At 35.2% G+C, this 24767-nt stretch overlaps 1 protein-coding gene across 1 annotated transcript in view; it reads right to left on the bottom strand.

The window, feature by feature from the left end:
* Nucleotides 1-24767, bottom strand: part of LOC134528929 (radial spoke head protein 3 homolog B-like) — an 84355-nt gene that overhangs the window by 40365 nt on the left and 19223 nt on the right. Inside the window, exons 2-5 of the mRNA XM_063362598.1 lie at nucleotides 16497-16584; nucleotides 12280-12324; nucleotides 4656-4811; nucleotides 1398-1523 (exon numbers count right to left, since the gene is read on the bottom strand). Coding sequence (XP_063218668.1) covers nucleotides 1398-1523; nucleotides 4656-4811; nucleotides 12280-12324; nucleotides 16497-16584 — 415 coding nt within the window. The remainder of the gene's footprint in view (nucleotides 1-1397; nucleotides 1524-4655; nucleotides 4812-12279; nucleotides 12325-16496; nucleotides 16585-24767) is intronic.

The following is a 24767-nucleotide window of genomic DNA, read 5'->3' on the forward strand; positions in this document are numbered from 1 at the left end:
CCATCGAGATAGTCCACATCCACAGTAATAAACGTGTTTATCTTTTAAAAAATTGAAATTCCCAACGAGTCACACATTTTAATAGGATATTTTAACGTTAGTTTATTATTGCGTTGTATAACTAAGTTTTTTTGAGTAATTGAAAGAAACTATAATTTTTGAAGTCATAACCTAGAACCAAGCAGATTTTAATATAAGTGAAGTCCCTATTACAAACGAAGATCCTAAGTCAAAGGTAACCATCCCGCATTCCTTTAAATTGTTCTTTTAAAACTTAATAATAAATGTATATTCACATCCTTGTAAATTTCTTTTGGTTATAAAGTTAACGTTTTTGTACGAGTTAATTTTTTAATGATTAAACGGATCTTACTTTATGAATATCCCTCTTTAGTTTTACTACCTGTTTTAATTGTGTAAACTAAATCATGCACGGGTTAGCTTAAGTGTATGAAAAACGCTTGACTTTAGTATTAATATATTTTTATTAATGTTAATATATAAGTTAATATAGTATTTATAATTTATATACAAGTTTGTTGAATTTACAACGAGATTAAAGTTTTATAGGCCAAGATTTAAAAGAAAAACCAACTTGCATGTATTTTTATGTTACTGTACGTTTGTATGTGAGTTATAAAGTACACTATTGGATTAAAAATATATAAATAAAAAAAAGAAAATTAAGGAAACTCAAAGTTAATATATTTCAAATTTAATTTTGTACGGCAGTAAAATGTGGATAATTTTGAATGAAAACAGTTTTTAAGCAATGCTTTAACTTTTTAACAATTAAAATAATATATTTTGATATTACTTACGATTTGAACATAATTGTTATTTGATAACTAAAACTATTATCCAGATGAAGCAGAAATTATGTCAGAATCATCAGCATTTCATATGCTTATTTATTTCTTTGAAATTGCTTTAAAATTATGCTTACTCCAAAAATATTTTAGCAACATACGGATTTTTTATTCTAGTTTTGTCCACTCTACATTTTTATTTGTGAAGTGATTAGCTCCACAATTATTTCGCGTATTCATTTCACTCCAGGATAGACTTAACGTGCCCATATATAGTTAAACCTTTAAAGAATGTTTATTGGTGGGAAACAATGTCCATACTTTGGCGGGTTACAAGAGATGGGGTTACCACTCGTTCTCCTTGTTTATGACTGGCTCACGGTCTTCAAGGGCGTAAGCACCGTAGTCCAATCATCAACGCGAAACAAATGAATATGTTTTTTCAAGTCTACTTTGCTACCCAATGAATCCGCGAAATGTGTGTTGCTTCTAGACTGTTCCAAGGCAAAAGTAAAAAAAAAAAAAAATAATGTTTATATTTTATGAGTGGGTTTTTAAATGTTTGTGAAACACAGCAATAAATCTTACTTCTCCAGGATATATCTGAGTCTCTGCTTCTGCTGTGGGGATCTCGGGCAGGCTCGCAGGAGGAGAAGTGTGAAGCAGCAAGTCAGCTTGCACCCCGGCCTCGCTGTCTGGAGGGTGTTCTGCTAGCTTCGACAACAGAACAGCAAACATGCCCTCACGCTGCTAACATCACAGACATGGATGATTATCACCTATCAGTAGAGACCGGAAAAATTCGCGGGTTCAATGATCTTTAGGATAGACTCCAATATCCTTTACACACTCGGGCAAATGCCAACTGTTCATTGGCTGCTGACTTGTGAGTCGTCACGACTGGGTGGCCTGTGATTTGACTCTTCTATGAGTGAGGGTCTCTAATTGACCCTCAGTCCCCCAGATTAACAGTGAACCATTGGCAGAAGCAGCACTAAGGTATAATTATTTGAATTTTAGTATAGCACGTAATGAACCCGCGAATTTTTCAGGTCTCTACCTATCAGATCCACGACCAATACCAAAGAGCATAAATGAAAGTGTAGCATGTGAATCTTCAAGCGAACACTGTGGCCAGGTGCAGACACATACCAAATGAAGAATCAAAATAACACTCTTTGTTTTAAACCCAAGAAATATATAGTTTTTTTCTAGAAAATATCAAATGACGTTATAAAAAGGCTAACTTATATATTAAATAATACAAAACTACCGTACAGTTCATCTTCCCCAATAGGTTTATTAAGAAATAAAAAAAAAATTAAAATTTTGTAACTGTCAGTTACTACACTGTAACTTTTTTTTGGAAATGGAACATAAATATTCATGTAAAATTACACATATTTGTAATTTGTACATTTACATGAAAAAAAAACTGTGTCACTACATAACATTGTTCGTTGTAATACTGGGTTCGGTTTCTTACGCAGCAATTAATGCTTTGTGTTGACCAGTTCCCTGAGTAGCTTTCCAGTATGAACTGCACAAATTATAAAAATGAAAAAAAAAAAAAAAAACAGAAATAAGTTCAAGTTGTTTAAAATTCGATTATCTTTTCCATGGTTAAAACAATTAATTTTGAATGAAAATTATTAATAAAAATATAAAATTGAGTGCCAATTTTCGTAAGAAATTATCACCATTATTTAAAAAGACTATTGCTTTTATGCAAAAATTGTCATAACAATACGTTGCACAAATATATGATATATTTCTTATTGTAGCTACTACAAACTATTTCTTGGCAATTTGTTTCCAAAGAATCTTTTGTAAAAGTACAGGAATTTTTTCTGTGTAACTTTTGATAATTAAGAAGGTCACATAATACAAGACTTCTTAATTATATCTAATTATCCCAAAGTTATTAATACTTTTCATTTCTCGTCCTTTCAGCATAAAAATATTTTGCACCACAAAATTTTCTCATATGAGAAAGGTATCAGTGACAAAGGTATCATTGGTTCTGATATTTGCACATGTTGACTTAACTCATTCTATTGTTTTGAGACAACTTGCAAAGAAACATTTACTTTTTAAATATTAAACTTTTTCTGCAATAACATGTTTAGTCGAACCTTGTGGCACTACCCCAAATGACCTCATCAATGGTAAACAATTATCACTACAGCTCAAAATACTTAATGACAGGTTAGGTAAATGTAGGGGTTTAACTTTTGGAGTAGTTAAAATTTACAAAAACAGCAATTTTCATTACCTATTTTTATTCGGATGCTGAAAAGTGATGAAGGTTCAATCATTAAAACTTTTATTAGTATTGGTTATTCCAATGGAATCTCAACTTAACACAAAGTAAAATTAAGTTTTTGCCATGTAACTTGTATTTGATTTCACAGTTTTTAAAAGCAGTACAAATGGTCCACGTATAAACTGGCACGGCTTTAATGTCATAACTGTTTGTAAACAACTGTATGTCCTTGTCAGTGCTCGTAAACAAATATCAAGCGATTCTTTGCAAGTGACATGGTATTACGTTAAAAAAAAAATGGCAAATTTGAGACATGTTATGTGAAACAGGCTATAATCCCAAAATTGCATTCCTCTTCGGTTAACCAAACACGTCTATGTACTAAGAATGATCTGCAAAAAAAAAAAATATACATTTACATTTAAGCTTAACGTTATTTGAACGAATCTTGTAATGTGGAATATTGATTTAAATCATTATTTTTGACATACGCAATTGCTAGTTTGCACTGTATATCATGGAGAAAACCCCAAGAACGTACAAAGAAAAAAAAAATATCACGCAAGCACACAGAAAACAAGTTGAAATCATCCAGTGCAAAATGTTAAAAAATTGTAAAGAGCACAGAGAATTCAATGGGAGGAATGATTAGAACATTAACACAGCACAGACGGACGACGACGAGACAGTTGCAACACGCCGACAGTACAGCGGCGCCAATGTGAACCCAGCTGTGACATTAAACAGGGGCTCCGACAACACGGCGCCGACAGCACAGCCGAACAACGCAGGCCTCCTAAGGCCGGTATTCTACTGTAAAATATTTTATAAAACATCTTTTATAAAATATATTTTCCATCTTTTAATAAAATATTGGATGAGTGCTTATTTTATAAAAGTTCTTGGCTGTCAAGTACACTACATAAAATATTGTTGTCAAAGAAGTAGTTAGTAATTGCATAGCATTTAATTGTTTGTAGTGTATTAAGTGTTCATTAAACAGTTAAACTTATTAACCACATTGAATTGTTTAAAGAAAACATTACTATGGATGACAGGCCCCCCACATCATTCTGTGGGCCCCGTTGTTAGAGGTCATGTTGATTCACCCCCCCCCCATTTTTTATACTAAAAAGATTTAATTTTTTTTGGCTTCTATGTATATTAATTCTTAACCTTAATCACAATTATTTTTGTAATCTTCGTGCTTTGCACTGTATAGCATTTCATTACATTCATACTCAGCAATCAACATTTTTGTCGTTTCCAGACACTCCAAATGTACTTATTTGAGGGCTTAGTGGACATTTCTAAAATTTACTACCATGAATCGATGTAAACAATAAAATTCTTTTATAAAATGTAATGCCAACCTATTACATTTTATAAAATAAATTTTATAAAATATATAATTTATAAAATATGACCTATTACACTATAAAAGAATCTTGGTCAAAGAAGTTTTATAAAAGATGTTTTATAAAATATTTTTCAGTGGAATACCGGCCTAATACTGCTGTGTTGGCGACAGCCGGCGAGCGAACTGGAGGGGAGGAGTTCGGACAGCGCTGGACGCTTACATCTTCGAGGAACTTCTCTGTCTGCACCTTCTCGTGGCGTCGCCCGGGAACCGGCGGCGGAGTGCCTTGCCGCAGCCGGCACTCCTGGACCCGCCTCCTGGCGAGCGCGCGCCGCCGCGCCTCTTGCTGGCGCACTGTCTGGCTGTCTGCGTCCGTCTGCAACACGCCACCTGCACTGGGCGCTGGGAGGTCTCACCGCCAACCCTCACATCATGTGGCGGAGCGCGCAGTGTTTTCAACATTCTCCACCGGGAGTTACATTTATAAAAAAAAAAAAATAATAATTATTAGAGACCTGCAAAATTCGCGGATTCAATGACCTCCAGGATAGACTCTACTACACTCTACACACTCGGGCAAATGCCACCTGTTCATTGGCTGCTGACTTGTGAGTCGTCTCGACCGAGTGTCTGTGATTCGACACTTTCTTGAGCGAGGGTCTCTAATTGGCCCTCATTAATCCAGATTAACACTGAACCAATTGCAGAAGCAGCGCTAAGGTATGATTATTTGAATTGTAGCATATCACGAAATGAATACGCGAATTTTGCAGGTCTCTAATAATTATTTATTCACAAGTTTTAGCATTTTTGACTAACCAAAAAATAATAGTTTGAATTTGAAATACCACAATCACAACTACTCTTCCGCCCTCAGCCTATTCTTAAATGCTTTTTGTAAACAGATACCTTGAGCGGTTTTCAAATCGCATAGTTCCTTCTGAAGCGCTGCACACGGTATGTATGAACAGAATATAAACCGTTCACCAGGAAAATGTCGAAAAAATAACAGATATTTCGAAGTTAAACACCTTAACAGCTGATGGGGTAAGTGAAGGCGACGGCTCATCAGAGTGTAAAGAAAATTGCAACGATTAGGAGTGGGGCACTCGATGGCGAAGATGCGAAAGGGATATATTAAATCGACCCACTCCTCAATCTCCAGCAAATTTTAGTGAAGCGACGCTACGGGGTTGCGGTTTTTTTTTGCTGGAAACGAAAACGAATTTTCTCTTTAAAACTGCAGTTAAATTCAGTTAAAATTGTGAAAATTTTAAAATAGACATCTTCAATGATGTTTGTGTATTATGATGGAACATATCGACTTAAATATCCGGAACCACATTCGACGCAGAATTTTGTAGATACGTATTTATATTAAATTTAATTGCCAATTAATCTATCATTTTATAGCAATTCCGGATTTTATTTCACAGAATTTAGTCATGGAAGGAGGAGGGGGGTGTTTTCTTAAGCAATTTTAAGGGTTTTTATTATACTCTACAAAAGTTAGTTTTATATACCATTCACATCAGTTAGAGAGTGTGGCTATCAATTTATAGTTTTCAGGCTTTTTTTATATTTGGCATATTTTTAATTACGTACATAATTTTGGGTGAGTATTATTTATAAAACCTTTTGATAATGATTGATAAAGCCCTTTAAATTTTTTGAAGTGAAACTTTTTTTGGCACGACGGGGGTAAAATTTCAAGGCCGTATTTTAATGTAACGTTTTCGTGAACCATTGCTGCGAAACGCTTTCTAATTCTAAAAGGTTGCGGACGGTGCAGAGAACATGGGGGCCGCGGGCTCCACGTGAAGGTGTGCGGCTCAGGTTGAACCCTGCCGTGCTGCAGGGATAGGCGAGTCGCGGTGGTAGGGACCCGCCTGCGCCTGACGCCACCCCGATTTGGGCAGAGGGCAACACAACGGGGTTTGAACTTATTGTTCTGCACCGCGTCACGAGCCATATTTGAAAGAAAATGGTGTTCTTTTAATACTTATTACTTTAATTACTTGTGTAAATCAGTATTGTTTTAGCTGTGTAACTAAATATTTATTGCTGATATAATGCTTTTCACGCTTTTGTTTGACAGGGTAATTATTTGTCACGTATTATTATTTGATTTACTATATCACACCTGTACTATAATTATGAGCCCAAGAGCGTGTAAAGATGCTAAGTCCAACTAAGAATATGCTATTAAAAAGGTTAAATAAATCCCGTGTGTGGATTATTAACTGTTTTTATTTTCACTTTGTGGCAATATGGTTATAATGTAAAAATTTACCCTGAGGTAGGTCCGTGCCATTTATTTTTCGCGTCGCGGAGCGGCGGACATGTGTTCATTGTTCATTCATTCGACGGCAGATTATTATCATTGCCTTTGAATGCATTTCAGTACAACTATTTAGCCTATTGACAGACTCTGTTGCACTATAACTAAATGATATGTTGGTTTTGCATAACTACAAAATCAGTCTATAAAAATGCTCGATCACATCTATACACAGTATATATAAAAAATATATAAACTAAATTATTAGAATCAATTCTAGCTGTGATATTTAATAAAAAACAATTTTTATGTTTTTTGTATTTCAACAGTGAGTAATATTTATTGTTAATTAATCATTGATTGATGAATAATTATTGATATCCTGAGCAGTTATTTTGAAATGAGTAATAATTTTGTTGATTTATGTTTATTCAGAAAAATGGTCTTCTTTATCACTTTTTCTCTCCCTGCCGTTTTACCCCTTACGTTATACTTACGAGTCGAGGTTTGGATTGCCAAATAAGTATCACTTCTATCACATGTACTGAGTTACAGGCGCTCTTTTTTCTATGTAAACCGTTTCAAGATAACATTTTTTGGAGGCTTAGTAAAAATAATAAAAATAACAGAAAAACATAGAAAAATTACTTTTTGTTTTAGTGTTATATATAAGATTATAATCCACAATATCAGATGTTGTAGAAAGTACAATTAAAAATTACGTGTTATTGTGTAGTCTAACTTCGAATAAACACTTAACTATTCTTATATTTCAATTCAAATGTAGCTTTAACGAATGTTGGCTTCAATCTACACCAGACGTGAGATTTTCTTCAGCCTTTTAGTAAAAAATAACAGCTTTAATAACACAAATTTTAATTATTTTTGAAACTAAAGGCCACCGGTACTTATATAAACAATTAACAACTGTACATTATTTACAGTAAACTGATAATTTTAATTTTACAATTTTCAGACAGTCGTAACTTGTTAGTTACAGTCCCAAATAAAAGAACACTACAATTTCTATAATACTGGTATTTTCACAAATAGTTCTCAATGTCGGTCATCTGCATTTAAATATCACACTCGAAACAGATTGTATACCCCACCATTGATATCAAAATTGAATACAAAAATTAACAAATCATATTTTCTTACCACTGCCTTAAAAACGATAGATGCAGAAGAACACTGGAAATTTACAACACATTTTATTTTTTGGTTTTTTAATTACAACCTAACCGCTAACGCATTGAAAAATTTCCCCGATAAAATATAGTGTTCTCACATTAATTACATTTAAATTACTAGCTAAACAAAATATCATGGCAGTTGCGGCTCTTTTAACACGAAGAAACTAATGCAAACAAGACGTTATATTTGCGATTATTAATTATGAATCAACGAATTCTTAATCAATGAGGATGGCTGTGCGGGCAATGGGCTTTGAATCAAAAAAACCATTGTATACATTTTTTTTCCTCGGCACTTAAAAAATGCGCGATGAGTCATGACGTAAAAAACAAATTTTTCCTCTAGCCAGGATGTGGGGGCTTAGTTGTCAGATCGCCTGGGGTTTTCCGCCAAGTGGAAAACGTGGCTGACGTAACCGTAGGCCGGTCGTTTCTCTCCCATTAATTCTGTAAATACTGCAACCGCACCGATCCGCCTTCAGCCATAGCAGCTTGTCACTGTGACCTTAGCTCCGCGAGCTGAACAGACAAGCAGCCGTTGTCCTTCGCTTGGCAGTCTCCCAAGACAGCTAGCGCGGCTGTCGCTCGCGTGAGTGGCGCTACAACGGTGACAATGGCTTGTCGCAGTGACCTTCGCTCCGCGAACTGAACAGACGAGCAGCCGTTGTCCTCCGCTTGGCAGTCTCCCAAGGCAGCTAGCGCGGCTGTCGCTCGCGTGAGTGGCGCTACAACGGTGACAATGGCTTGTCGCAGTGACCTTCGCTCCGCGAACTGAACAGACGAGCAGCCGTTGTCCTCCGCTTGGCAGTCTCCCAAGGCAGCTAGCGCGGCTGTCGCTCGCGTGAGTGGCGCTACAACGGTGACAATGGCTTGTCGCAGTGACCTTCGCTCCGCGAGCTGAACAGACGAGCAGCCGTTGTCCTCCGCTTGGCAGTCTCCCAAGGCAGCTAGCGCGGCTGTCGCTCGCGTGAGTGGCGCTACAACGGTGACAATGGCTTGTCGCAGTGACCTTCGCTCCGCGAACTGAACAGACGAGCAGCCGTTGTCCTCCGCCTGAAAGTCTCCCAAGGCAGCTAGCTCGTCTGTTGCTCGCGTGAGTGGCGCTATAACAGCGACAATGGCTTGTCGCAGTGACCTTCGCTCCGCGAACTGAACAGACGAGCAGCCGTTGTCCTCCGCTTGGCAGTCTCCCAAGGCAGCTAGCGCGGCTGTCGTTCGCGTGAGTGGCGCTACAACGGTGACAATGGCTTGTCGCAGTGACCTTCGCTCCACGAACTGAACAGACGAGCAGCCGTTGTCCTCCGCTTGGCAGTCTCCCAAGGCAGCTAGCGCGGCTGTCGCTCGCGTGAGTGGCGCTACAACGGTGACAATGGCTTGTCGCAGTGACCTTCGCTCCGCGAACTGAACAGACGAGCAGCCGTTGTCCTCCGCTTGGCAGTCTCCCAAGGCAGCTAGCGCGGCTGTCGCTCGCGTGAGTGGCGCTACAACGGTGACAATGGCTTGTCGCTGTGACCTTAGCTTCGCGAGCTGAACAGACGAGCAGCCGTTGTCCTCCGCTTGGCAGTCTCCCAAGGCAGCTAGCGCGGCTGTCGCTCGCGTGAGTGGCGCTACAACGGTGACAATGGCTTGTCGCAGTGACCTTCGCTCCGCGAACTGAACAGACGAGCAGCCGTTGTCCTCCGCTTGGCAGTCTCCCAAGGCAGCTAGCGCGGCTGTCGCTCGCGTGAGTGGCGCTACAACGGTGACAATGGCTTGTCGCAGTGACCTTCGCTCCGCGAGCTGAACAGACGAGCAGCCGTTGTCCTCCGCCTGGCAGTCTCCCAAGGCAGCTAGCTCGTCTGTCGCTCGCGTGAGTGGAACAACAGCGACAACGGCGACAGTAGAACATCGCGTTTGTCGCGAACACACCGTTTGCATCAGAGTGACAAACCGAAATAAACGATTACATAGAGGGTGTTCGCAAACAAATTTGAATTTAGCGCCCAGCTAGGCACCACCCCAGTGGCTCAGCAGAGGACGTGCAATCACAGCGCAATCACGTATCATGTTTAGGTTCTCCATGGTAAGCAGTTGACTTATAGAGTTAGTCAAGTGCAATAACTACCAGCAGTTTGTTGCACAGCACAGTGAATAACACTAGATTGGTTAAAATCAAAAATTATAAGAGTAAACTCTATATAAATATTAAAGTTTGTGAATAAATTAAACTTATATGACTTCTATACATCTTCTACAGACTGTGCTCCCAAGGGCCCCGCCTACCTTGGCACACACACGGTGTGCAGAGCTTCAGGAAAAACCACGTGATTGGAGAACTGCTCGAGATATAAGAGTGATGTCTGTCTATGAAAATCATTCAAGAATACGCTGTGGTCGTTTGAGTATTAATGTTCCCGGAATTAGTTTTTTAAATTAATTTAAAAAGAGTGAAAATGGCAAAATTGCGTTTTTTTCCCTTTCAGAATAGTTTTTAGTCATGACACAGCCGATACAGATTCACGAAAGCACTCAAGGGAATTGCACCACACATTTATCTCCGTTTCTTTGCCATAAATAATGTTATGTTAACCGCTCAAATCTCACAGTTGCCCTGTGCACGACGAGAAGAATGCGCGCCAGTCCACAGCATTGTGGTTAGAGGCGATACCGCGCTAGAAGCATCAGCGAGCGTCGCACTTATCATCCCGGCTCACAAACACAAATACACCCCTTAATAAGCGAGCCTCTCAAGATTGTAAAGCCGTCTTTGTGAAACGTGTATTATTTTTTTTTTTCGTCAGACCAATGCATAGATAGTGTAACACAAAGAATTTAAAAATTAATTTTTTCAGTCAAGTTATTTATTTTTATGTAGTCATATCCACAGAAGAATATGATTGTATTTACATGGATGAGTATATAGGGTGATTTGTAGAGGGTTAGACAAATTTACCGAAATTTGACCTCTTAAACCATGTAGTCTTTTTTTGTCGCGGATTTTAGATTTGATCTTTTTTGTTTACTTTTGGTCCCTGATGCATCCTTTTTCAATGCTAGGCAGTGTTAGATACAAAGAACGAATTGAAACCTGCATCAGCCACGTCGACGATGACGTCAGGGCGCGGCCACTGCTATCCCGTCTTCCGTTAGGCTTTCTCTCTCTAGTTCCACCTCTCACTCCTTTCTTGTATCCCCTCCAGTCTGGGTTCTGCGCGTGCGCGCCTGGCCGGGGCCATGTTATTTAAGCCCGGGAGAGCCCGGACTCGTTCTTATTCTTCGTTTAGGAATGAAGACCACATTTCAGAATAAAGAAATAGTTCTGAACTCATAAATCTAGACGAATGGAAGCAAATAGGCAAAAATGTAAACTTTAACTTTATTAAAAAACTAATCGCGTTGAGGAAGTTAGAATATTTTTAAAACAACCCAAAGTATTTTTTATTACGATGTTGTACTTAAATGGTATACAACTAACTCTATCAGCTTGTGTGAAAAATGCGACGTAAGAGGATAATGGAGTAAAATAATTACTAATAGAATTATTTTTTATTTGTTCATCAAAACGTTACAAATCTGACTCGAATATTGTGCCCTTATTTCTAATACCACAACAGCATGCTACTTTAATAAGATTTGTGACTTTTTGTTAAATAAATGATTATTTTTATACTTATTATTTTGTGCTTATTTTTTTCCTTTGCATCTAATTTTTCACACAAGTTGATAGAGTTTCATTCCAATTTAGTACATCATTGTAATGAAAAAATGCATAGAGAAGAATTTTAAAGCATTTGAACTTCCTCAACGCGATTATTTTTTTTGAAATAAAGTTAAATTTGATATTTTTGCCTATTTATTCCCATTTTTATAAATTTATGAGTTCAGAACTATTTCTTTAGTCGTTCTTTACATCTAAAACTGCCATGCATAGATGAAGGATGCATCAGGACCAAAAGTAAATAAAAAGATCAAATCTAAAACACGCGTCAAAAAAGCTATAGGCTTTAAGAGGTTAAATTTTTGGTAAACCTTGTAACAATATTAAAAAAAATTATAGCAAAAAATTGAACCCCTTAGGACTTTTCACTTTATATGTATTTTCTAAATGGGTCCACCAACACGCTCGTTCAGTTTGTCTAACCCTCTACTGATCATCCTGTATGTTGTACGAAATTAACTTTATTAAATTAATTTGGGGCATTTAGAAGTGATTTCTAAAATAAAGGCTTATGCGTAGAATAATGTGAAAGCCAACATTTAAATAAAACAAAAAAAAATATTTTAAAAAATATTGTTAAGCTGGTGTAGTGCAAGTGTATTAAGTGCAGTGCATAATGCGTGACGTTACATAAGCAAGTGCAGTTTAAGATTATGATTTACAAACTGACCTTAGACAGAAGCTTTGCGTATCCAAAGTATGGATTCCACTTCGGCTGTCGGTCACAAGAACGCATTAACTAAACATGATCCAAATTATTCTAAAATATAAATAAAATATACACAGTTTAGGCACAAACACTTATACCAAATACTTCCTAAGAATAAAATAAACATTAGTAGTCACGTTTTATGATAAAATATTTCACCATTTAATTTATTAAAAATGATTAGCTCAAGAATACAAGTGCCGTGTTCCAATTGCTTAGGTTCTTGAAAGTTTGCAATTATCGTTTAGCTTCTGGCAAGCTTCTAATTGAGACACTTCCATTGATACTTAATTACATCTTGCGCTGGTGCTGAGAAAGTGCAGCACCAATTTGACATAAAACTTCAAAAAATATTTAATTCGTTTCAAAAGAAATAATTTTATATTTTCTGGCCATGTTGTTACTAAGAAAGGCTAAATTGATCCAAAAATAATAATGTATTGAAATTTCGAAAATAGAATGACAACTGAAATGCTGGTTATTAGGTAATTTGTTTTTACATAGTTAACGTTTGCTCTGTTGTTTTAGTAGTCACATCTTCCGATTGGTGAGCCCGTGTTCGATGCCCGGCCGGTTCAGGGATTATTAACTTGTGAAACATTTCCTCCCAGGGTCCAGTAGTGTGTGTTGTAGTCTACTTTTACATGCATACTGCGGAAGGCAACAACACCACTGCAGGATCATCTCCCTAGCTCCAACAGTTGGTGATTTGTAAGCTTGGAATTTGACAAAACGCAAAACGCGAGCAATAATTAGGTATCATTCGTAGATTTTGACACTGAAACTAGGTCACGTGAACAGTTTTCGTCAAAAATATAAAGTTCCAATTGGAACGCAGCCTTAGCAAAGTTACTGGATGGTAATTCAATTTGGGTTGCAGTACCTACTGCTGAAGTTAACATAGGCTTTCTAGAAAAAAAATATATACATCGGATTTAATTTTTATTACAGTTAAAGATAGCTTAATTTTTTTACTAGGAAATTATTTTTGAAATGCTTTATATCTAATATTTAACATGTTATTGATAAAGCTACTTATTTTTTGAAATTATCACCGCTGACTAAATAACTATTCTTTGTATGTATAACCAATCTGTATGGTTTGCCTGATAAAGCACCAGGGGAAAATATCGCCTCTTAAACTGGCAGAAAATTTTCCACATGACATTTTAATCAGTTTGCTGAGTTAAAGGAGATTTGTTAATTACTCGTGGCGGTGACAATTTGCGGGAGTAAACAGTCGTAAAAAAATAATCGTTTAAAACTGCACCACTTGAGCAAATCTTCGCATACTCCCTGTATGGCATGCAACCGAATTTGCACCCACCATTTCCCTGAGAATTGTATTATTATCACTGGAAGAAACATATCTATGATGAGTTCTTCATTTTCCGCGAATACGTTTCATTACTTTCTGACAAATTCACATCGTGTTGGCCGTTGACACGCGTGGGTGACGCTCACAGGATCACGCGCACTGTCGCGTGGATCAAACATCTTGGTGAAAAAAACGCCCAAGCGCCAGATCATGTTATCCGGGAGGTTTTCTTGGCTGGACTACGGTTAACAACGCCACTCGCTTCGCTTCTAAGCGAGTCAATCACAAGCAGCTCGCCATGCGTTCCCAAGTCACCTCATGTATCCAAATCATTGGTGTGAAGTCATGAAACGTGACAGCAACGCTGTCCGTGGAATATAGTATTTTTTTTATTTAATATTTCTCATCAATTACGCAATTACACTACGTTTGACAAAAAATTAACACCCACTAAAGCAATCATGCGTGTGAGTGCTTCTACTAGCCTACTTTATGTCTACTGACAAATCTTTTTAAAATGTTTACCATTTTATAACAATCACATAAATAAAACAACAAAGTAATTATTTAAAATGCTAGGAATATGATAAATCCTATTAAATGACATGTTAGATAAAGTAATAAATTTTTTTAAATTAAAAAAAAATAATCTAAATCAATATTTAAAATTTAAATTTAAAATAATTATAAATCACATTATCTACAAAAGAAAAAAAAATTAGCGAAATCACATCAGTTAAATCATCCAGCCATAAATTAATACATTTATAAAATAAAAAATAATAATTTAATTTTTTCCATGGGAATTAATTATAAATTTCGGAAACAACAATTAGAAGGATCTGAGTGAAAATATTTTGTGAAACAGGGAAATAGGAAAATTTATGTAGGTATTGTTTATGTTGCCAAGAGGGATACAAGTTATGAGGTACATAACCTAAATAAGTTTTACTTCTAATTTATACACACCCATTATCACAGCTCTTATGTTCAAACTTATAATTTCATATTCGTTAGATGGAAACTGAATGATTTTTACTGAAAATTACACGTAAAATTATTATTTTTTAATTTAATATCATTCCCCCTATGGAGGAGAAAAGACACGAGATTACCTTAGTGAAACATTTAATTATTTTAACAGATATACCAATCTTATTGAAATGATTTTAAAACCATTTTAAGAATTTCGTTTGTAAGATAAAAATAAGTCATGTTTGTCTCGTTTTAGAAAACAGTCTGTAACAACACCAAAATATTTCACCTTACAAATTCTTAAAATTTTATTACAACTTCCACAGTTGAAACTTATTTAATTAAATTTATCAATTTTAAGTGCACGTATGCAGGTCTGACCAGCAATGTTTGTAAAAAAATGCAAAATACTTCGTTATATTTGTTTTCAATGTGATACATTTATCATCTAACACTTCTTTGATTTTTTATTTTGTCTTTACAAGCCGTTTTAAATACTGAAGCCCATTTTTCGTAAGGAAAAATATAGCAATATTATCTGCAAAGAAAAGATCTGAACATTTTTGTCAATGTTACATAAGAATCATTATTGTTACAAGAATACTTCCCTGTGGAACTCCTATATTTATATTCAGATTGTTTCCTATTTTATTATTTACTTTTACTTTCTGAAACCTGCAATATGAATTACTTTAATACCACCTGTTCACCAATACCCCCCCTCCCCCAAATTCCTACACAATACAGTTTATCCAGAAGTTTTTTATGTGAAACTGAATCAAAAGCCTTGGCAAGATCCCACATTACACAAATACATGTTTCATCTTGTTCTATTGCTTTGGGCACAAGATAAGTTACTAATGTTAACAATATATAGATTTTATCTTATAGTTAAACATAGCTCTCAATGCTTTATATTTAGTCAGGAAAACTCTTTAAATGAAAGATAATGGAGAACGCATGAAGTCACAAGATTCGTTTGTCTCAGCGTCTAAACAGATCGAACTACCACGTGTTTCGCAAACTGATGTTAAGTCACATATCATTTTCCCAGAGGTTTTCTGTCAAACCTGTGCCTCCATAAAGGAAACAGTGTATTTAGGGGTAGCTAGTGCATTGTTGGACAATGTAAGTAAATGCGGCGTGGTTGGTTTGGTATTGGGTGCTAGACATAAAGACGATAATGTTATTATTTATCTCTATTAATGCAATATAAAGGAAGTATCGAATTCAAACTGAGGAATATAAAATTCAAGGATTTTTTGGATCAAGCTATATATTTACGGTCTTTAAATGATTCGTGCAATGGGGATTTTTGATTTAATGCAGTTTTGTGGACATACGCCATTGCAGTTTTGCACTGTTTGTCATGGAAAAATTCCGAAAATCAAAAATTAATAAAAATATGAAGATACAAAAATTATTTATATTTGACTTTCGGAATGTTTCCACGACAATCATTGAAAAACTCTAAAAATAATATTATTTGAAGATGAAACAAAAACATTTAGGCCTAGTTCGTAACAAGATTCAATTCCAAAATATTGAGCAAGAATAAAAAAAAACTAAACATCGAAACGTCGTTTGACAGTAACGGGTAAATCCCTCAACGTAACAATGTTATGTTAAACCCTATATTGACTTTCACCTCCGGGCAGAATTAAAGCGAGTAATTAAAGTTTTACTAGACTTCACGATATTTAGCAAAAATAATGAGCTCTTTAATTTCGCACACATTTTTTATACCAACTGCGAAATTTTGGTAATTTATTTTTTGAAAACCATAAACATCATTTAAATAATTAATTATGGTTTAAAATTTACGCGAACAGTAGAATATTTATCTCTAAAGTGCAAATAACTTAATTTAACTTAAGTTACTTACACCCGATGCATGTTGAGCGAATGTGCTTCCTCGAACGATTCTTCTATCGTACATAAGGTTGCCATAGTTTATAGTCCCATTTTCTTCTCTGAAAACAAGAATACCACTTGCGTCAAAAGTACATTTTTTAAATCTTATTTACGAAACAACTTACTGTAATAGTAAGTAAATACATTAAAGTTAATATATTTTAATCTTTCGTGTATGTTGATACACACGTGTTAAATGAAGAAAAATATTTAGGAAGGTAATTTAGGTAATGTGACCTAGGTATGCAACATAAAAAGCAGAGAAGGGTAAAGGTTTTAGAGGAATTAAAAGTTACTCGTATAATTAAAATAAATAGTGCTTCGCCCGAAACTTTGGTAACTCTTGTAGATACTTCGGAAATTAATACTTGAAGTAACTTCGGAACTAGTCGTTGCTTGGTGTATTTCCCTCCTCCATGAAATTCCTGCACTTGATTTTTTTTATTTTTTTGCTCTTTTACGTTTTCCTTCCACACTTGTCAATTTATTGTGACTTTGCGCATGCGCAGGTTTTGTATTCCCGGCGAACATTTAAAGGCTTGGAGCGAGAAACCTTATATTCATTTACCCCGAGTGAACCGCTTGAATAATCTGCGTTCGTGCAACTTCGGATATTTTTTTTTCTGTAAATATTTTATGTGTTATTTATATTCCACAAATAAAACGTAAAATAGCTATAAAAAGTATTCAATTCTCATAAAAATAAGATCTTTTATTTCAGGAAAGTTGTGTATCGCATGTCCAGGTGATCGTATCTAAAATGAAAGATTGCTAAGGTTTGTCAATTACATAAACAATACGTACAATCATAACAAAAAATTTTTTTTCGTAGAAATTAGTAAATATAATATATTTTTAGAGGGTAGTTTTTCTTAAATATAAGCGATGGTTACTGAAATGAAACGTTGGTAAGGCTGGATCAGCGATATCTAAAATAAACTATTATCGTGTAAAAGCTTGCACTCTCGCGAAAAAAAAAAAATTCCATCCGCAAAGTTCTTTGAGAGAGCGGAAAACTTCGGACATGTTCGGGACTCAGCAGGGGTTCAGTGAATCTCTGGAGTTCCTTCAATTTCCAGTGGTATTTGTTTGAATTTGTGCGCTGAGGCTGTGACCTCGTAGTGCGCGGTGCCACGAAGCGAGTTGCAATGTAGTTTTTCACTTCTTTTATTTAAATTTTCATTTGAGCTCCCCCGATTTTTAATTATTTTGGCTTTTTTTTAGACAATTGTGAATTTTATACTATTTTTTAATTGTGGTTTTTTAAAGATCTTTCCAATTGTCACTTCACGACTGTCGATTCACAAAAAGTTAAGAGGATTCATCACAGCTGCTAAAATTGTGTGCTGCAGGGTCTCGCGGTTCCAAGTCTCAATGGCGTAATTTTAAGACTGAAAAGAAATAAAAAATTTTGAAAAATATAGAAAGGTATAAGGAAGGTTTCTATTGAATAATTTTTTTAAATTTTTGTGATTAAATAAGTTTTATCCTGCATTGAAAGTACTGTTTCTGAGCTGTTTTCAGTGTGATTTTCAGAAGTTCTAATTGAATATTTCATAAATATTTTTCATTGGAAACATAGTGTTGACCTTATAAAATAAATTTCTTTCTGTGTTTTCACTGTCGTAATTAAGATATTTGATGAAAATTATGTATTTCTAAAGAAATGCACACATTGCTGGGCCAAAAAGATGATCGTAGCGCGGGAAACTGGGTGGGAGGCAGAGAAGGGAAGAAGAGGTGTAGACAGCGAGAGCCCTCCCCCCTGTGGAGCTGCTAAGCTGACCCCTGCTGGGCGCAGGACTCTGCCTGAGCCTGACAACAACAATAGGGAAGAGTGCAGGGGGTGGGGGTTACTACCTGCTGTGGAGCTGTCCCAAAACTGAGGTTCGCAACTCGCCAGAAGAAGGAAGTGTAGCTATCAGTGGCTCGGAAATCTAGCAAAGCCAGATTGTTTTTATCAGCATACAGGAAAAAGAGGCGCAGGCCAGAGGTACTAACAAGTTTGTATTTGTGTCTGTATTTGATAAACTATGTATGGTAAGTTTGAAATTGGCTGGCACATTCTGTGAGGTAACTCCTCTTGCAAATTTAATAATGTTTGGCCAATGATAAACATGATAAGATGTCGGAGTCATTGATAATCGAGATTTCAAGCGACTTCATAACAAATCAGGAACATTATGGTAATAATCAAGAATTTACTAAAATACTTTAAGTTATCAAATCAACTAGAAACATTTTAATAAATGTTCTTGTCTTCTGGGTTCTAGTCGCGTCACAATGGAAGTTCTTTCCGACGTTTCGGAGTGCGTTGCAGCCTCTATCTTCAGGGCAGCAGCAGAAGTCGCTTCTTACCTACTGTTACTCTCAGTAACCTACTACCTACTGTTCGTCAGTAACCTACTACTTACTGATACTGACAGTAGGTAAGAAACGACTGCTGCTGCTTCCCTAAAGATAGAGGCTGCAATGCACTCCGCAACGTCGAAATAACTTCCAATGTGACGCGGCTAGAACCCAAAGGCAAAGCAAAAATCGTGAAAGCGCGCGATATTTATTTTAAAGTGTTGTTTGATAATGTTAATATCTTTAACAATTAAAATTGCCATTCTGTAATGGTTTTATAATTTACTGTTTCATGTTTTTCTCTCAACAAATAAAATAAAGGGTAATAATACAAGTTTACAAAATAAGTATAATTGATTTATTTTTACATGCTTTATATTAGCTTCACCTTTATGTTTGTATGTTTGTAACCGACTCCTTTGGGTGCGATTTTGACCCACTTTAAACGGCCAGATTTCATTCAAACTTTGTAGATTTATCGAAGAACGATGACAATACACTAATTTGATAAGATTATTCCATTATTCAATTTGCAAAATAAGATTTTTGTCAATTTATAAAATTTCACAATATTTAGTAGGCTTTGTTTATATCGCGCCAAAGACAAACTGAAAGAAAAGAGTTCGCATTTCGCTCATGTGCGAACTATTTTCTTTCAGTTTGTCTTTGGTGCGATATAAACAAAGCCTACTAAATATTGTGACATTTAATTAAATGAAAAGTGAGAGTGGGTTATGATTATTGTGAACAATATACTTTCTTGAAGAGAATATTATCTATATTTGTAAAAATATGAAAACAAAATTCCCTGAAATAAGGGCTTTAAATGTTGTTTCTTTCGTTCAATAGAGAAACACAATTATGTATTTGTTTCATTTTACCAATTAACCAAGAGTGAAACATCATTATAAAACAACATTTTCTGCAAATATTTCACGAAACATGGAAAAATTGAGGTTTAATTTTGCTGTGAAACCAACAGCAGATGGGAAATCAAACACCATATGCATAACCTCAATAGCTTCACCTGATGGCAAATTTTTGAAATTACACTCGAACACCAACCTGCAAATCTACACCAAACAGTTAAAAATATTCCAAACTATGCCAAAGTCAGTAAATCATTAAATAAAAGACATCAAACACGGAAAGTATGGATAAGTTTGACAGATGATATATCAAAAATATATTTGGATAAAGAGCAAAACATACAGTTTAAGGATTTTTACCTCGACGAAATTGAGGAAAAAACAAAAAGTGTTGAATCTATACCTAGTGGATCAAATAAAAAATGGGAAAAACTGTTAGAAAAATTTCTTGAAGAAAAAAAAACTATATCTGAAACTCAAAATTTAGGGAAAATTTGCATACGATTTCATGATTGAGAAATTCACGGGCAGAAACTCAAATGCTTACCAGTGGATTAAAGATTTCAAAAAAGAATGTAAATGTTTGCTAATCTAAGAAGACAAAAAGAAAATAGAAATTTTAAAACATTTCTTAGAATACTCCAGTGTAGTTTGGTACAACTGCATGCAAATGAAACTTACAGTGGAATCGGACCGGAACAAATGGGAGAAAATGTTTTGTGAGACATTTGAAAACAAAGGATGTCACCCATCAGATATGCTGACTTAGAATAAACATCAATGACTTCCCGAATATATTGATTTTCATAGCAGTATATTGAAATTATTTAGTACTGTAGTTCTTCAACACGATATATTGGATATATATTTTAGAAGCAGCCAATATCTACTCATCACTTTAATAGTAAAGTCATGTAATAAATAAAAAATTGAGCCACATCTAGAGACACTCCTAAGATAAAACAATATTTATCGATTTTATTTTAACTGCAGCCAATATCTATTCAAAAACTACTTTAATAGTAATTGATGTAATAACTATCAAGTTTTTTTACATTGTTATAAAATTTCTTTCATACGTCGATAAAGAAGTATCACTTTAAATTATAAATAAACCAAACTAAAAAGTAGAAAATAAATAATAGTTTAAAAAAACTAAAAAACGCGCTTTTATAGAAAATTGAACTAAAAAAATAGAAAAGAAATTTTAATAAAATTGAATTAAAAATATTGTAAAAAAAGTATTTTATTTAAAAAAAAAGCGTGGGGTGCTTTTTAATATATTATCAAAATGATAATCCTTCTACTCATATCTGTCAATAAAATAATTATAACTATTGACACCATGCACTTCACGCTTTATTTTTTTTTAAATAAAATACATTTTTTACACTATTTTAAATTCAGTTTTATTAAAATTTATTTTCTATTTTTTAGTTCAATTTTCTATAAAAGCGTGTTTTCTAGTTTTTTTAAACTATTATTTATTATTTGGTTTAATGCAAAAGTGTCTGGTACTTTAATAAACGTTAATGATATACTAGCTGCAATACCCGGCCTTGCCCGGGCTGAACACAGGGCGTAGTTAGTAATTGTCTTCTTGATTTGAATGTCAAATGTGAAAATTAATTTAAATCACTTTCAGATCCCGACAGACGTTGTTCTGCCAGTTTATACTTATTTACCTGGTCTGTATGTAATTTAGACTTTATAAAGCAATATATAAAAAAAGCTAAAAATAAGAGATTACTAATATTGAAATTATTCCATTATCTAGCTAATGCTCGGCCTGCATTGCAAGGCCTCATTCAGTTTTGTTTTGTAATATGTTTGAAGTAGTTCCACATATACAAATCATCTATCCATCTCTCTATATATATTTATCTCTATCTACATCTATATACATCTATGTATCTATCTCTATTTATCTCTTTATAGCTACATATATACTTTCCACTATCTCTATATCTTATATATAAGTCTCTATATAGCTCTATACATCTATAGGTATATCTCTTTATCTAACCCATTTCATTATCTATACCTCGCTCTATCTCAACTTATCTCTCCGTCTCTATCTCACTATATATATACATATATATATATATATATATCAATCACTCTATCTCTGTCTCTCTTTTATATTTAAATAAATTGTGTCATGCATGCGCACTTATACAGCAAAAACAGACGAAGTGTCGCTATATAAAAAGAAATAAACACATATTTTGACACGATTCGTGCTCCAACTATTGAAAAATAGTTATACCGTCTCAGTAACCTTCATGGGCATGCGCATAACTAATCACCAAAATTTCATCGCAATCGGATGAATGGCATAGGAACGCATACGGCACAAACAAACGAAAATTAAAGACATGACAAACGCATCAAACGATGGTGCGTTTAAAATTCAAGGCAACTCTATCTATTGAAGAAGTTAAGAACAAAACTGTTATTAGCGCCTTTATTTTGCTAGCCGCTGCGAACTCCACTAAGCGGACTGGTCTCACCAAGGAGAAAAATATTAATTTGCCAGACCGTACTATGTGTATGAACGTGTGTCAGACATAGAGAAATGACACTCACTCACTATTTGTATGTCTATGACCTATGATTTTTTCTGTTATAAAATGAAATTATCACTTTTTCACTTCCTTAGGGATGGAATTTCATATTAATATAGGGTCTATGTGTTAATCCAGGTTATAAGCTATCTGTAGGCCAAATTTCATTCAAATCCATTCAGTAGTTTTTACGTGAAAGAGTAACAAACATCCATCCATACTTACAAACTTTCGCGTTTATAATATTAGGATTTTTTTACAAACATTCTTTAACACAGATAATTTGCACAACTATAGATTGTGTTATTGTTATGTAAAGTGTATGGTTTGAATATTGTACACAAAGTTTTTTTCACTAGTTATGGAATTTATTAAAAATGTATAGTCAACAAAATTGTATATCTATTTATATGCATTTTTTACTTTCACAACTGCGTAGGCGATTTTTAAGTATATCAGTAAGAGAAGTGTTGTACCCGTTTCTATTATAAAAGATCCGCAAATGTATTAAATCTAAATAATATGTTATGAAACAATGTTTTGACATATTTTTTTTATTTTGAATATAATTTTTAAATTTTATGTGATTATTTTTCATTTATCACATCATGCATTACAGATACCTTATGGAAAGCTTTGAATGATTCACAGATTTATTTATTGTGCGGCGGTAACTAAAGATGATACAGAAAACTACAATCTGGTGCAGGGAATAGAAACTTTGGGACCTTCCCCCCCCCCCCTTTTTTTCTTCTTCACGGTCATCCTCAACCACTTTACCTAAGCCATTGTAAGACCTTTTCAAACCCCCCTGCACCCCAGACCACCCGCTGATTTTACAGCTCATCCTCGCCTGCCTTGCTCCCCACTGACTTTCTCAACCTTCCGCCCACCACGTCACGTACGAAGACTACCGAAAAGGCAGAGCAGAATTATTTTCCCTATGATGAATCCTCTTAAGCCTCGTTCTTGAGTACATACGTGCTTGCGGCTTCTTAATTGCTTTCGCTGATAATTTCACAGAATTTTTATATAATCGATCAATATCTCTTATCACTTCTTAAAGAATTAATCTTTCCACGAAGGATTTTTGCTGTACTTGTAGGAACTGCCCCAATATTTTAGGGCTGGAAATCCCAGTCAGAAAGTTTGTATTTATTCAATTTTCTACTGCTGTTAACGTCGCATGAGAATATGATGATCATGCCTAGCGTAACCAACCCCAGCTTTAATTGAATTCATAAATGCAAGGAGGAATTACACGTGCCTGCAAAGAGTATCAGTTTTTGATTTAAATAGTACCATTCTTTGAATTTATCCGCTGTAGGACGTATTTCCCCCTAAGTTATTCGGTAATCACAACAGAGCGAAGGGTGTGGTGCGACAGGTAAATATCGTTAGCCACATAAAAAATCACAAACGATTAATTATACATTGTTGCGAGCCTGCTGTGGACGTGCCTAACTCGCCAGCGGCTCTTCGAAACACTCCGTCACCAGCCGTACGCGAGCTCGACTGATATACCGTTTCACACTTAGATCGCACTACACGGCATATGGTGCGCGCTTTTACCAAATATCTGACACGTTGAAAATGACAGGATATGCGTTTCTCTGGAATTCTGATTGCACCAGAAAATATTTTAAGAACTCGTATGGTAATCTATAATATTTTATAGAATCACGCTTATAAATTTGTAATATGTTGCCACGTTTTTGTTTACTCTTAACTTACAACAACACACCGTTCACACACATCCATTAGAACGAATTCATACGGACTACTAAAGAGAAACTATACCTAAAGTGAAGTTGATAAAGAAATTAATAAACCATACCTTTTAATCACTTTCGCTACCGCTGACCAACGTCTATACCCCTTCCATAAGAGTAGCACAGGGCTGAACAGAAGAATGAGGTTGGGGCAATTGAGATGACTAGGATGAATTTTGTGGGGCTAAATTATCAAAAACTTTCCTCGTCATCTTGAAGTTCGTCAGCTCTCCACAACTCTTCTTCCATGTTTTTCACCTTTGGTACGAAATTTTTCCAGTTTTAATTTTATACGTGGTAAGTAGTATAGAATAGGGCATACTGACACAGACGCCAGGCAGTGGTATACCTGGTGCTAGTCCGCCGTTTGAATTTTGACGTCAAAGCGGCCATCCTGGATGACCTGACCTTGAACTTTGACCTTGACCTTGACCTTTAACCTTCAAGTTTTGCCCAAAATTCCTCAAAATTCCTCAACATTTCCAGTTTTTTTAAGAAAAAATTTCCGCCAAAAATAATATATATATATATATAATTTTTTTAAGAGAAAAAATTCCCGTTTCGAGAGAAAATTTTCCGTTTTTAGTCCATAAAAATACCAGTGGCTAGAAATGTCCATATTTAGGCTTAAGCATCCATGTCTACAGCCTCCGATAAGCCTCTGATGTCATCATGGATTATGACG

The sequence above is a fragment of the Bacillus rossius genome, chromosome 2 (assembly GCF_032445375.1).
Source record: "Bacillus rossius redtenbacheri isolate Brsri chromosome 2, Brsri_v3, whole genome shotgun sequence".
NCBI classification, from domain to species: Eukaryota; Metazoa; Arthropoda; class Insecta; order Phasmatodea; family Bacillidae; genus Bacillus; species Bacillus rossius.